We start from the raw sequence: 14,537 nt of genomic DNA, 5'->3' as shown, positions 1-14,537 counted from the left end.
TACAGATTTAGAGGGTAGAGGAAATGGAACTGTGTGCTAACTGCAGGGCAATTTAACAAATACATTCCTGGTTTAGTCATTACTTGCTCTATGAGCCCAAGAGAACAACCTCTAGAGATGAAAACAAACAGTTGATCATTCAGATTTGTTACATTCTACTCAGTCATTCAATTATTATCTAGCTCTATGAGGAATTGTTACCCGATTAAAAAGAAACCCAGTGACTATTTCACTTATTAACAAAAGAGGTTAAACCTAATGAAAAGTTGTTTTGAAAGTTTTACATACAGCATTCTTTGTATGAGCAGAGCTAGTGAGAATATGATGATCACACAGTAACATTATTAGGAAGATTAGGACATGGAAGGAAAGAAAGGTAGAAAGAAAATAGGTAGAAATAAAGCATAGTATTCCACTATTCCCATTTCATTCATGCTGTCCTCCTCATCCCTCCATTCTGTAGTCAGACAAATGAGGAAAAACTCACACTATCCCTCACCCCCACCATTTTTCCATGTGTGTACACAGATACATTCCTGGGAGGTAAGCTCACAAATGACACCACTGAACCAGCAATGCCTGGGTGGTATGTGCAAATGAGTGCTGCTTGTGCAAAGTGCTATGCCTTAGTCACAAGAGTGCCTGTTGGAGAGATTAGTTCTCAGGCAGGAAAGTGACAGAGGCCAAAGGCTTCTTGCAAACCCCTCTGGATCTACGGAGACCCGAGACACCCATGCATGTTTACCTGGGGAGCCCGCCAGAGAGTCCCCTCTGCTGACAGCGAAGGTACGAGACACAGAGATGGGCACTAAAGAGTCAGGGGCCAAGGATTTGAGTTGCAAAAGGGAAGATATAAACACAAAAGGAAAGAGACAAAGAACAAAGTGGGTGAGACAGTCTGTTCCTGGATCTTCACAACATCACACTTCTCTGCAAAAAGGAATCTTGACTCTGAAAACACAGAAATCACATCCTCTTACAAAGTCACTCTCCAGAAAGACAAGAAAATAAAATGGATTTTGCTGAAAGTCATCTGAAAAGATGTGCAACACATCTTGGAATCAGAGGCACAAGCACAAGCCGAGCCCTGTGGGAAGCATGTAGGCAGCATTCTCTGAGGCTCCCATTTTGAGCCAGCAAACATGCTGGGAGCCCAGCGCTGCATTCCCACCAAGCTCTCCCAGCTCCCACGGAGCTCAACTGCCAAGGGCACCTGCATGGGTACTCAGAGGCCTGAATGGAAAGCGTGTGCTCCTGCTAGGGGCATCCTTGAGGAAGCTAGATCCTGCCTCTGACTCCTAGGAGCTCCCTCTGGTTACAGAACAATATCTCTAGCAGTGTTAATGTGAATCAACTTGAATTAAATCATAGCCACTTCGTGGTAAGTACCAGTGGTCCAAAGCATCTCTCTGTTCCCTTTTCCTTCTCTTTCTCCAGAGTTGGAAATGCTGCTGGCTATCACTTGGGGGCCTGGGTAGAGTTGAGTGTGTAGTAACAGTCCAGTCCCTCCCCCTTCAAGTGGTGTCTGGCCACGGGACCCATGGGAACCTGTCTTCGTCTCTCTTATCTGATCATTCCCAGAGTCCTTTTTAAGGAGCTAAATGAAACCAGTCTGCAGACGATAGCATATGGAAATAGACAGCTTCTGCAGTTTTATTTGCTAAACCAAATGATTTTATTTGAAATGACCTACCTGATAATCCTTTACTCTGACATGAGATGTTAACGAATATTAGAATGGGCCTCCAATATTATGAGACACAATGGAGTTAAGAAACCCTCTATTCTCAAGAAGAATCATAGTTCTAAATGTAGAAATGTATACACCAAATTGTATACATTGTATACACCAAACTGTAAACACTGTATACAATGTATTATACAATGTATAAATGTATACACCAAACAGAAAGGAGACCTGTTCTTTCCACATCTGCACACCTGTGTGTGCACCTATTCCAGCTACTCTGGGTTCCTGGCAATCAGAACCAAGAAGAAGACAGTGTAGATCGTGTTCCCTTCGCCTCACACAGGAAAGCCAGAGACTTCTTTGTAGCCTCAAGTTCAACTTTGAAGCATAGGTCATCGTGCCAGTCTTCCAGCAAACTCATAATCTCACTCCTCATCCTCAAAGGCTGATCAAGCTAGCTTCAAGCATAGGGGGAGGGGGCTGGGCCAAGACCCTGTAAGATTTTATTGCCTTTTGGCTTAGACTTAAGCTCTTCCTCAACCTATAGGGTTGAGGTTCTTGGCCAATGAAAGATGCTGGGTGGCTGGACCATGGGCTGAGCCTTCACCTGGGATAACTGGGGTATGGCTGGCCTTTGCAGTTCCTTCACACTTCACTACACTAAGTATGGATTCCGGGAGGATGGAAAATGTCTTTTTACCCCTATTGGCTAATAATATTTCTTTTTCCTTCTGAAGATTTACAGAGATGCTCAGTAACATGGGGAGAGAAAGAGAAAGAGTGTTATGCTTCTTTTCAGTTAACTAGTTTTAAAGGAGAAATCAATGTTGCAACTTTATTTCTATCTCGCTGATGCCATTGAAAGCTTTTGAAAGAAAGAACTAGAGACAGGAAGGAAGGAAAGGAAGAAATCGGATAACATATTCCTTCTACTTAAAACAAATTTTTTTTTTTTTTTGAGATGGAATCTTGCTCTGTAGCCAGGCTGGAGTAAGGTGGCATGATCTTGGCTCACTGCATTCTCCACCTCCCCAGTTCAAGCGATTCACCTGCCTCAGCCTCCCAAGTACCTGGGATCAAAGGCATGCGCCACCATGCCTGGCTAATTTTTGTATTTTTAGTAGAGATGGGGTTTCACCGTGTTGGCCAGGATGGTCTCGAACTCCTGACCTCGTGATCCACCCGCCTTGACCTCCCAAAGTGCTGGGATTACAGGTGAGAGCCACCATGCCTGGCCACAGCATTGGGCTAGGAAGCCATATGTAGGCCTTTTTTTCTCAGAATTTCCACCTCTTTCAGTCTTCTGGAAGAGATCACAGACATTTCTAGGTAACATATTAGAATCCCAGGAGTAGTCCCTAATGTGATGGATGATGGAAATTTCCTTTAGAGAACTAAGGTTTGCCAACGTCCTGTAACCCGTCCCTTGCCCATCGAGAGTTCTACTGAGCACCGATGCTTCCTTCATCAACCTTGATTGAGATTCGTTGTCTTAAGTATAATAATGTACCAGGGTCTTTTCGATTTTACAGATCTCCTCCAACTCAAGTTCTGCCACTCTTCAGACTGGACAGGTACTTCATTTCAGCCACTGGCTGGGCTATTACACTGTAACAATTATACTGTAAATTGTTCCACTATTTTCACTTAGAAATTGCATTCCAGAATATGATGGATCTGAAACCTGTATTTTCTCGTGCTGTGTGAACTAGCCAGGACACCAGGAAGCATCTTGGCCGGTTACCAACTTACTGGGTGATTTGAAGCAAGTCATTTCCTTAGTTTCACTCATGTTAAAATGGTATCTACCTTGTCATGTTCCGGGGACTATGATATCAAGCTCTGGGACTCTCTGACAATTCCCACCACAAGGGAATACGTAAAATCTTTTTTGTGATGCGAGGAAAGACCCTATTTGGCATTGAAGTGGCCACTGTAAACACTGACAGCTGAAAGCAAAATTCAGATCCGTGAATCAGAAAGAAATGTAGAGAAATAATTCTTTCTGGATCACACTTTTAATCACAAGAAATGCCATGCCCTTTAAACACAAGTGCAATAACAACACAGGAAACAGCAAGAAGGCACAGCACAGAAGGGGCAGAGCAAACCAGCCATCAGCCCTGTGCCTGCCCCCCACCAACAGCATGCATGGCCAGCTGGCAGATACCTCTCCACTAGCTGAGAGGTGGAGAAGCAGGAAAGAGAAGCAGATAAGCAGCGTATTGCACAAGGGTGGAACTTACATCCCCAAATCTTGCAGTCACTTCTTACTGCGGACAAACCCCACAGACACAATAATAGCATATGAGAGTTTCTGAGTAAAGGCCATGAGTGAATTGTTATTGCACAGAAGGAAGGGCTGAACCTCTGCCCAAGCACACAAATCACCTGCCTGCATTTCCTGGAAGGTGGCAATAAGCAGTGCCTCCCCTCCCAACCCCTGCATCCCCCAACCATGTGAGCAGACAAGCCGCAGAAGACATTCCAGACACAATAACCTAAGCTCCCATGGTCTGTGGGTACCTGGCAGGAAGCAGTGCTCCTGGCAGAACATTACAAAGAGGCTGCCAGCATTTGTCTTAGCCCCAGCCCAGGTCCAGGTCCCCAGAGCGGGCTGAGGCAGGACTACGATGGGGAGGACGAGGAAGGGGTTTGAGAGATACATACGAAAGACAGAAGATCCAGCCAGACTTCCAACCTTCCGCACGTCATTATCTAAGGACAGAAGGATGCAGTGGGTTTCAGAGGCACCTCAGAAAACACACTTCTTATGGGAATCTTCCCTCTTCTATCCACCCCCAGCACCAATTAACCCTGTAAAAACCAGGCAATTAAATGGAAGGGTAGGGAACCAGTATAAAAAGCAAAATAAACTAGTCTTTTCACAGTGAAATCTACCACCCCTAGATCCCTAACACTTGACAATATTACTGCTTTTTACAATTCAATTTTTGTCACTTTTCTTTAAGCACTAACTGAGTCACTTTCTTTAAGCACTAATGAAAAGTGATTCATACACCCATTTTGCAGAGGAAGGAACTAAAGCCAAGGAAGTTAAATGGCTTGTCCAGGGTGATTAACAGGAGTCAAAGGAGGAGTCAAGACTTGAACCCCTCTGCTTTTTCTACCATATCCCATTACTTTCCCAATAAACAAATGGAAACTAGAATACCTGAGCAAGCAGTGGTCATGATGGCTGGGACGCCATAGTAAGTAAAGGCTCCATTCTCAAAGCGAAGGCCTTCCTTACCAACCTCCACCTCCACTTTACCCTGGGGAAAAAAAAAAAGGAAGTGTACTATGAATGTATATGAGCACTTCCAGTTCTACTATTGACTAGAACCCTAAGCATTTCTGCTTGGATAACAAGTGGACTAGACCCATGTTCTTATCACAGAGGAATGTTAATTCTCTCCAGATTTACATTTGAGAAAGCACTTCCAACTTTAGTAGCTCTTTGCAGTAAATTCGGTGCTTCGTTGTTCATAAAACAGCATCCAGTCATGAATAACCAAGCTGTCCTTGCGTACTGTAACGGCCCTTCCACGATGCAGGCCTAAGCACCAGCTAACCCAGGGCCTCATAAACTGCCCCACTGGTTTAGTCCAAGACTGGACCATTTCTAAGTCAGGTCAAGATAAAATCTAGGCCGGGTGTGGTGGCTCACGCCTTAATCTCAGCACTTTGGGAGGCCAAGGCGGGTGGATCATGAGGTCAGGAGTTCAAGACCAGCCTGGCCAATATGGTGAAACCCCCATCTCTACTAAATATATAAAAATTAGCTGGGTGTGGTGGTGCAAGCCTGTAGTCCTAGCTGCTCGGGAGGCTGAGGCAGGAGAATTGCTTGAACCAGGGAGGCAGAGCTTGCACTGAACTGAGATCGGGCCACTGAACTCCAGCCTGGGAGACACAGCAAGACTCCATGTCAAAAAAAAACCCAAAAAGATAAAATCTAATTCTGTGTGAAGCTTGTTTAATTCATCGCCAAAAATAGTGATAGCTGACGTGTAATGCATAGCATGCATGGACATGACACTGTGTTATGTGCACTGCATAGATTCTCATGCAATTAGCCCCACAACCCCATGAAGCCCATGCCATTTTTATCCCCGATTTACTGGGGACTCAATTTTGAGGCTCAGAGATTGAATAACTTGGTCAAGGTTAGTTAGGAGATGGCAACAATGGGATTTTAAAGCCATAGTTTTCAAATTTCTGAGACTACACTCTTGCTACTACATTTTATTCCATGTTTTATTTGAAAACTGTTAAGTTTATATTCAGTACAAGACATGAAACTATGTGCTCATTACATTATACAAACAATGTAACAGGATTCTTGTTGATTTCCAACAGTGAAGCACATGACTCCATTTTTTGGAGAAGAGAGGTCATTTTGTTCAGACCATTTGGAAAGATATATGTGAGGCAAATTACAGTGACAGAGCAGAGAGGTTGGAAGTGGACTGTAACAAGGAGACCATTTCTAAGTTCATGTGAGCTTAATTAAGATTCTAAAACACAATCAGCGTATTTAGGATTCACAAGGTTATGCTGGGAAGGGACAGGGAATCAGTGACAGAGCTAATGGTGAAGCCAGACAGGGCACTAGCAGTGTTACAAGCTGTAATCATGTCAGACACTTATTTAAGACAGGCCTATTCAGGTATCCAGAGCAGAAGGTGATCATACTTATGTGAGCACTGGGGAGATGTTGCACTTCTTTGAACAGGTCATTTTTCCCCTTCCTGGTCCTCTTAAGGGGGGAGAAGATTCCAGGAACTACAAAGGCTGAAATGCAGCTGAGAGAATGAATGTGTCCCGTGCACCTCCAGAGAGCAGAGCAGGGACCAGTAAGGAAGTCAGAGGTGGTGAGATTTCCACTCGACAGAGAGAAGGGTTTAAAGAAGAGTTGTCTAAAGTTCAGCAGGCAGTGGGCAGTTTCATTTCAGGGGATGTTCAAGCAGAGATGAGGAGGTATTATAGTTTCTGCAGAGCAGCAGTTCTGGAAGTTTAGAAGCAAAAGCCCTATTGGAGAGGTATTCACCCCACCCCAAACATTGCTGAGTTGTCAGACTAAATGTCAAAGATCCCAGCACTCCCAGGACACCAGTCTTCTGTGTCTAGCCCCCTCCTGTGGGTCATGAAGAAATGTCCACCCAGCTGGCTTTGTTCCTGAGGCAGCCAGCTAAGTCTCGGAACTTGGTGCTGAAGGAGGCATGGCCATTTCTTCACCCTGGAGATGCCCTCATCTGGCCCTTAGAGGTTCCCTGACTTTCCTACTCACCTGTAGAAGCAGCACAAAGTAGTCCACAGGGCGGTTGCGCTGGTAGAGGTAGTGTTCCGGGGCCTTCTTGTTCTTCTCATCAAACTTCAGCTCCTGGATCACGTTGGGATGTTTCAGGAGCCGGAGCAGGATCTTCTCCGAAAGGTACAGAGACTTAAAGGGCTCCACTTCTAGAGGAGAGTGAGGGGGTAGGGAGGAATCAGCATGAGCTGTGTCCCACCCATTCCAGCAGTGGCAGCTGGGAGGAGTCAGAGTGGGCACAATGAGGGCCCCCTATGCATGTACCAGGGCACCAGGCTGGCAGGGCTTCTGCAGTTCCTTTGGAGTGGAGAATCCTAATCCCAAGTGTGCATCTCAGGGCCTTACCCATGTCCTCTGGAGATGTGTGTCCCTGCACTGGCACCTCAGGAGAAACAGGTCTCCATCTGGAAATGTCTGTTTCATTACTAATTTTCTTTGATTTTATTTAAAATTGGACATGGATAGCTAAGCCACATAAACAACAAATACTTTAATGCTATAATTGAATGAAATGCAGATAATTTAATCTGGCTTATTTGTATGACATATATCTGCTGAATGAAATGAAATCCCACGTTACTAGAGACAGGCAATTATTTAAATAATAAGTTGTCAATAATATGAGGCATCCTTGCATCATATTTATATATTACAGCTATTACTTATATTACATATGTTAAACTTATATTACTTATATTACATATGCTCTGGGAAGTAGTTAAAAGAAATCTGTATTCAGAACTAGAAATTCTATCTTAAAGCAGCTCCAACTGAAAATTTTCTACTCTTTAGCACCTAAAACAGTGCTAGCGCTCATTATACACTCAATAAATACGTGCTGGATTAATTAAATATTGAACTTCATGATAGATATGATCATTCTAGGTCAGTACAATAATTAGGCATGGATGGTCAGAGGGTTCAAAGACAAACTTGACCTTCTTCACAAGAAGGAGTTTATCTTTGGATTTTCTCACTTTTTTTTCTTTCTAAAGATCCCAAGATTCACAATCCACTTCTGTATTTAAGCAATTCATAGCTTCTATGGCATTGCTCTAGGGCACCGTAAGTCTAACAGACAGGGAGATGGCCTCAGGCTTCAGCCAGGAAGTGAGTAGAAAAGGGAAAAGTGCGGCAATGGTTTCTTTAGCTCTTCTCTCTGGTAGAAGAGTTGAATTATACTCATTTCTTCCTCTATAAGATCAGGCCTGGGGCTCAATACGACAGTAGGTGGCATCCATTACCCTATCTAAGGCAACCTCTTTCCTAGAACAGTGCTTCTCAGTCCTGACAGCATACTGGAATCAGGCTGGAAGATTTTAACAAGGATTGGTGCCTGGGTCCCACCCTAGAGATTGTGTTTTAGCTTCTCCGGAGTGGAGACTTGTCCTACCTGTGGCCATGAAGCGGTGTGTGGCCAGCAGAAGCTGTGGTGAGATCTTCACCCGCATGTCTGTGTCCGAAAGCTTAAACAAGGAGAAGTCATGCCGCTTCCGCTCCCGGTGCGGGACCCTCTGCTTTTTCCGATTGTCAGCTGCGGGGTCACAGAGGACAGATTGCAGCTATCTGAGAATCACTGTTGGTCTTTGGAGGTTTTCCCAGAATCACAGGGGACAGATAGAACATTTCTGCAGTGTCAACTATGGGTGACATCACAGTATCACCCAGGAAGTAGAAGGATGTTGGTGAGGGATAGACAATGGGAGACTGCCATCATTTCAGTGTTTTCCACACTTAGCGGGTGTATCGTAGAAAAAGGGGAAAGCTGACTTGGGGTACCCAAGTCTGGGGTTCTGGGGCTGGTTCCACTACTTACTCACCATACAACCTCTCTAAGCATCAGTTTTTATTTTAATCTGTACAAGGAGGCTAGTAATATTTAATATAGCTCTCATACTCATCTTGTGCAGTTAATTATGAGACTCCAACTGGAAGCTACGTGTGAGAATGCTTTTACACAAAGTCATACACACACAAGGGACCTGCATTCTTAGTATTGAGAGGGTTGCAGGGGCCCAGGGAATTTCTGACTCTGTCCCCCTCCTTTCCCCTGAACTGGTCTCAACTAGTCTCCTGCTGCTTATCTGAACCATGCTCTGAGTGGTACCTGAAGCATGCCACACAAGGGAAGAGGGCAGCCACTACCTCTTATCTCACAATTTCCCTGCTTCAACCCCAGTCCCTCCACTGGGAGGGAATCAGGGGAAATATAGGGAAGAAGAGAGGAGAAGAAATAAGATTGGACCTATAATCTCTAAAGGTGGGTTTTCTGGGTGGGGGGCCTCAGGCAGGGTCTGGTACCTCCCAAGAGCCTATATATCAGGCATGTAATTATTGGTTGAAAAAATTTGCTTTTTCCAATTTAATTTGTTCTCATTCTTTTTAAAGCTTATCTAAATATATCTACCTTTTCCCCCCTTTTTTTTGCTTTCTCTTTTTGGTACAGGAAATGTTTCCTTTGGTTCTTTCTCTTTTGTTTTCCCTGAGTTTTGAGTAAAATTTTGAAACTGCTAGCCCATCTTATCTGCATTAAGGGGAACAGGAAAAGGGATTTGGGTTTTCTCCAAACTTGGCCTAAAGGGAAACAGGGCCAGGGGGTAACATCTGGTGCAAGCTGAGTGGCTGCAGTGAGAATGAACCTTTGTGGCAGGAAAATAAGGCCCCTGAATCTGGCTCCTTGGTGTGCCCTCTCTCCTTTTCGGGCTTGCTTTTGGGTTTCCTTCTAGAAGGGACAACGTGCCCTCCTGCTGGCGCAGCTCTTCCGTGGCCCGCTCTGACTCTGGGACTTCGCAGTCATCTGCCCCTGCTTTGACACTCCTTTTGCTCAAGTCACAGTGGGCAGACCTAGACCCAGGTGTCCAGATCACCTGAGGTCAGGGTCATGCAAGAAGAAAGACAGTATCCCTGGCTTCTGGGCCTTTTCACAGCTCTTAAGGAATCATGCCAGCAGCTGATTTACCCTAATCTGCTCCTGCAGAAAGAGGATCACTCAGCAAAAGAGTAGCGAACACAGGTTATCAGCCTCGCTCTCACTGGTGAGCAACTTTCTGATTTGTATAAGTTTGCCTAAATAGTCCCCCTCTCCCCCATCAGATTGCTACTTAAAATGGCATCATTAGGGAATCATTCCTCTGCTCGCCCCTTCATTCCTTAGATTTTAATAGTGTGTGCTTGAAGCCTTAATGTTGTTCAAACAAGTGCCCTGGGAGTTTACTCATTTAGACTATTATCAGCACCTAACACCTTAGTGTGAATGGCTTCACTAGTTTATCTGAGACATCTGGGATTTTTTTTTTTTTTTTTTTTGAGACAGTCCTCCCAGGTTCCCATGGTGGAATGCAGTGGTACAATCTCAGCTGTCTGCAGCCAGGACCTCCCAGGCTCAAGGGATCCTCCCACCTTGGCCTCCCAAGTAGCTGGGACTACAGGCATACGCCACCACACCTGGCTAACTGTTATATTTTTTGTAGAGATGGGGTTTCACCATGTTGCCCAGGCTACACCTGAGAATTCTAAATCAAGAGTGGCAGGCAGAGGTGGCATCAAAGCTTATGGCATCAAAGGAGCCAGTTTCTGAAAGGCCACATCTCACAAACTAAGGACCGAAGTCTGAAATGAGTTATCTGCAAGGAAGGAAAGGATGGCTATTCCATGAGATTAAATTCTGAGGAGGAAACAATTCCTGGCCTAGGGACTCCCATGGACTTAGATAACATTCCAACCCTAGAGACAAAGCATGCCTTTGTAGTGTTTGCAAGCAAAGTTTTGATAAGGTTCAGTAACCCAAAGTATTCACATCTGCATAGAAAAGCCTATATTGTTCCTGAGTGAGGGAGTTAGGATGGGGAGCAGATCAGAAAGAAGGAAACAGAGACAAGAGCAGGGATTCTAGTGGCAGGGAAAGAACAGAAACCCAGGGTGGTGGGCTGAAAGGCATAAGAGGACAGGGAAGTGTGTAAGAAAGAATATTCAGTTTTTGGCTTAGGTTGTGAGTAGGCAATCTCATGACCGTCTCCACTGCTCACTGCTGTTCTGGTGTGAGTGGAACCCCTGTTGGGGTCTGCATCTAGGTGGATGAAGCAACCAAACAAGAACACAGGGGACACAAACAAGGGCAGAGAGGCCTCTGGGCACCGTCCTGGGAACACTGTGCTTCCTGTAGTCCCTTTTCTACCCAAAGGCTGGGAGGTCTCCTTTTCATAGTCTTGGCTCAGTTCCTGAAGCCTCCCTCCTGATAAACACTTAGCTAGCATGTTCCCAGCGACTCAGAAGTGATTCCAGCTAGGGTATCTTGCCACAGCAGCACCTGGCATAAGTGGCTGACACACATCAGGGCACAGAGTTTGCCTTGACACCCTTTCTATAAATCAAACAAGGCCTTACCTGAGAGTCTTAGAGGGAAATAAGATGACCCTGGGAACAGCCAAGGCTGTGCACTTACTGTAGAGATCCGTTTCATCCAGGATCTCTGACTTGATGATCTCCTCTATGATATCCTCCAGTGTGACAATGCCCATCACCTCATAGAAAGGGTCTCCTTCTCCCTCATTATTCACCCGCTGGACAATGGCCAGATGAGATTTTCCTAGAGAACAAATGAAATCACAGTTAAGTATCGGGGACATCTTCATAGATGTTTCTTTGTGAGAAAAATGATACAAAGTTGCGTCTGACCAATCTCAGGACTGCACTCATCCCTGGACCTCCTTAAAATATGAAGTTTTTATGCAAGGACTTATAAATGCAAACCTTATTCTTTTAAATTTGTGTTTCTATTTAGGGAAGTTACTGAATATACTCAAAACCAGTTGATTTTTTTTCTTTGAACTTTTACATATTAGCAAGTGTGTGTTAGCTGATATAATATATACAAATTGAAAGAGCAAGAATTTAGAGTCAGAATTATGGTAAAAGTCATTCTCCTCCCCTAAGCCCCCTTCCCCACTAACTATCCCAGTTACTATCCCTTGGCAAATCATTTAATCTCCACCGAATTACCATCTCTCATCTAGAATCAGGAAATAACGCCAGTGTGGTGATTTTAAAACATGGCCTTCGTGGTCTGCCTCCCACGGAGAGGTGTGGTCTACAGCCCCTTCCCTTGAATCTGGGTGGGCTTGTGACTACTTCAACCAAAAGAGAATGTGAAATGAATGTCCATTATAAGATTTCTGAGGCTAGGTCATAAAAGCATGTGGCTTTTGCTGCAAGAACATTGTAAGAAGTCTGACTATTACCCTGAGGCCACCATAGTGGAGAGGCCACATGTAGGTGCTTAGGTGCCAGTCCCAGCTGAGCCCACCCTTCCAGCCTTCCCACCTAAGTGCCAGCAGCTTGGCGAAGAAGCCGTTTTGGAAGTGGATCTGCCAGTCTCAGCTGATCCAGCCCCTTGTCTCACTCACTCCCCAGCCAGGCAGCCAGCCTGCCTGCCTGCCTGCCTGCCTTCCTTCCTTCCTTCCTTCCTTCCTTCCTTCCTTCCTTCCTTCCTTCCTTCCTTCCTTCCTTCCTTTCTTTTCTTTCTCTTTCTTTTCTTTCTTTCTCTCTTTCTTTCTTTCTTCTCTCTCTCTCTCTCTCTCTCTGTCTCTCTCTCTCTCCTTCCTTCCTCAGCCTCCCAAGTAGCTGGGACTACAGGTGCCTGCCACCACGCCAAGCTAATTTTTGTATTTTTAGTAGAGATGGGGTTTCACCGTGTTAGCCAGGATGGTCTTGATCTCTTGACCTCGTGATCCTCCCACCTTGGCCTCCCAAAGTGCTGGGATTATAGGTGGGAGCCACCTCACCTAGCCTCTCCCCAGCCTTTCAAGCAGCTTCCAGCTGTGGCCCCAGACACTGAAGCAGAGATAAGCCATTCCCGCTGTACTTCTTTGGAATTCCTGACTCACAGAATCTGTGAGCATAATAAAATAGTTGTTGTTTTATGGCTCTAAGTTTTGGGGTAGTTTGTCAGTAGCAATGGTAGCTTGAATAATCAGGACCTATAAGGTGATTGTGGAGCTCCAATGGCCTAGTGAATATGTGAAAAGACTATAAACTACAAGATGTCACTGGCAGAGACTTCGCAGACTTCATTTTTATTGACTGATGACTGAATAATAATAGTTTCCATTTATTGAGGTCTTACTATGTGCCAGAGAACTCTAAATTCATCTATTTAATTCTCATAACAACCACTGAGGTAAGTGCTATTCTCCACATTTTACAGATAACAGAACAGAGGCACATATTGGTTAAGTGGCGTGTCTGAAGTTACACAGCCTGTAAGAGCAGAGCTGGATTGCAAACCCAGGTAACTAGGTACAGTACTAACCTGGGGACTGAAGTTTTGTCTAACAGTCCTGCTTCATATCAGTTTGTTTTCTTCTGCTGTATAGACACATTTCCTGGTCCTTTCTCTCTCTCTCTCTTTTTTTTTTTTTTTTTTGAGGTAAAGTCTTAGTCGCCCAGGCTGGAGTGTAGTGGTGCGATCTCGGCTCACTGCAAGCTCCATCTCCCAGGTTCACGCCATTCTCCTGCCTCAGCCTCCTGAGTAGCTGGGACTACAGGTGCCTGCCACTGCGCCCGGCTAATTTTTTGTATTTTTAGTAGAGATGGGGTTTCACTGTGTTAGCTAGGATGGTCTCGATCTCCTGACCTCGTTATCCACCCACCTTGGCCTCTCAAAGTGCTGGGATTACAGGCGTGAGCAACCGTGCCCGGCCTCCTGGTCCTTTTTCTAAAATGAAAATCTGGTTGGTTCTTTTCCTTGGCTCAGAGACATTTAAGGAGAAAATCTGGGGTACTGACTCAGATGTTATTATGGAAAACAATAAAAAGCAAGTTCATGCTTTATTAGTACCCTTTATAAACTCTTCCTTGGCCATTGCTAAAAAATATCAGTCAAGAGGAGTCATCAGTTCGCAGGAGGCATAATTAACCATTAAAATGTAAATAAACTTCTGTATCAAATATCTGAAATCATAAGATAGCTACCCCTTGGAGTTTTTAAACTAAAACGAAATTGGAAAGATGGCATTCGTATCACCCAAGAATGGTCTCTAATTTCTTCCCCGCCTTCAACCTAACCTTCAGCCTACTTCTGTACTGATCTGATTATGTTACAGCTCTCCTCAAAAACCCTCTATGGCTCCCTACTGCTTACAGAATCAAGTCCAGGCTCATTAGTTTGGTATAATATCATCAAGATTCCACAATATGGCTCTTCCCTGTCTAACTGTGTGCGCTGCTACATCCCCCAATCATTCTACACTCCATGTGTACCAGGTTACTACCACTTCCTCGATTTCTCTTCCCCATTGCCGCCATCTCCCCTACCGCCAACTTTGAGCTCTAGCCCAGGTACCAGCTCTCCAAGAAAGCTCCCCCAGATCTACCCCACTCTGAATCTGAACCAACCTCTCTATTTCAGCATTTATCACAAATTGCTACTTCCTGTAACTAGCAATGTATGTGTCCTACACTAGACAGCATTTCCTCCTCAGATCATGAACTACTTTAGAACAAAGGATCGTATACTTAAATAAGGTTCCCTCCATATAT

At 44.7% G+C, this 14,537-nt stretch overlaps 1 protein-coding gene across 2 annotated transcripts in view; it reads right to left on the bottom strand.

Annotated features, from left to right (window-relative positions):
* The window catches only part of CNNM1 (cyclin and CBS domain divalent metal cation transport mediator 1), a 67,504-nt gene that overhangs the window by 24,782 nt on the left and 28,185 nt on the right, over positions 1 to 14,537 (bottom strand). The window contains exons 2-7 of one of the 2 annotated variants that reach the window (XM_005566161.4): positions 11,443 to 11,586; positions 8,395 to 8,535; positions 6,981 to 7,150; positions 4,866 to 4,965; positions 4,361 to 4,408; positions 746 to 808 (exon numbers count right to left, since the gene is read on the bottom strand). In XM_005566161.4, coding sequence (XP_005566218.1) covers positions 746 to 808; positions 4,361 to 4,408; positions 4,866 to 4,965; positions 6,981 to 7,150; positions 8,395 to 8,535; positions 11,443 to 11,586 — 666 coding nt within the window. The remainder of the gene's footprint in view (positions 1 to 745; positions 809 to 4,360; positions 4,409 to 4,865; positions 4,966 to 6,980; positions 7,151 to 8,394; positions 8,536 to 11,442; positions 11,587 to 14,537) is intronic. The other variant, XM_005566162.4, reaches the window with a different exon arrangement.

Source organism: Macaca fascicularis, chromosome 9, assembly GCF_037993035.2.
Source record: "Macaca fascicularis isolate 582-1 chromosome 9, T2T-MFA8v1.1".
Classification (NCBI taxonomy): domain Eukaryota; kingdom Metazoa; phylum Chordata; class Mammalia; order Primates; family Cercopithecidae; genus Macaca; species Macaca fascicularis.
This window is presented reverse-complemented; position numbering and strand designations above follow the sequence as displayed.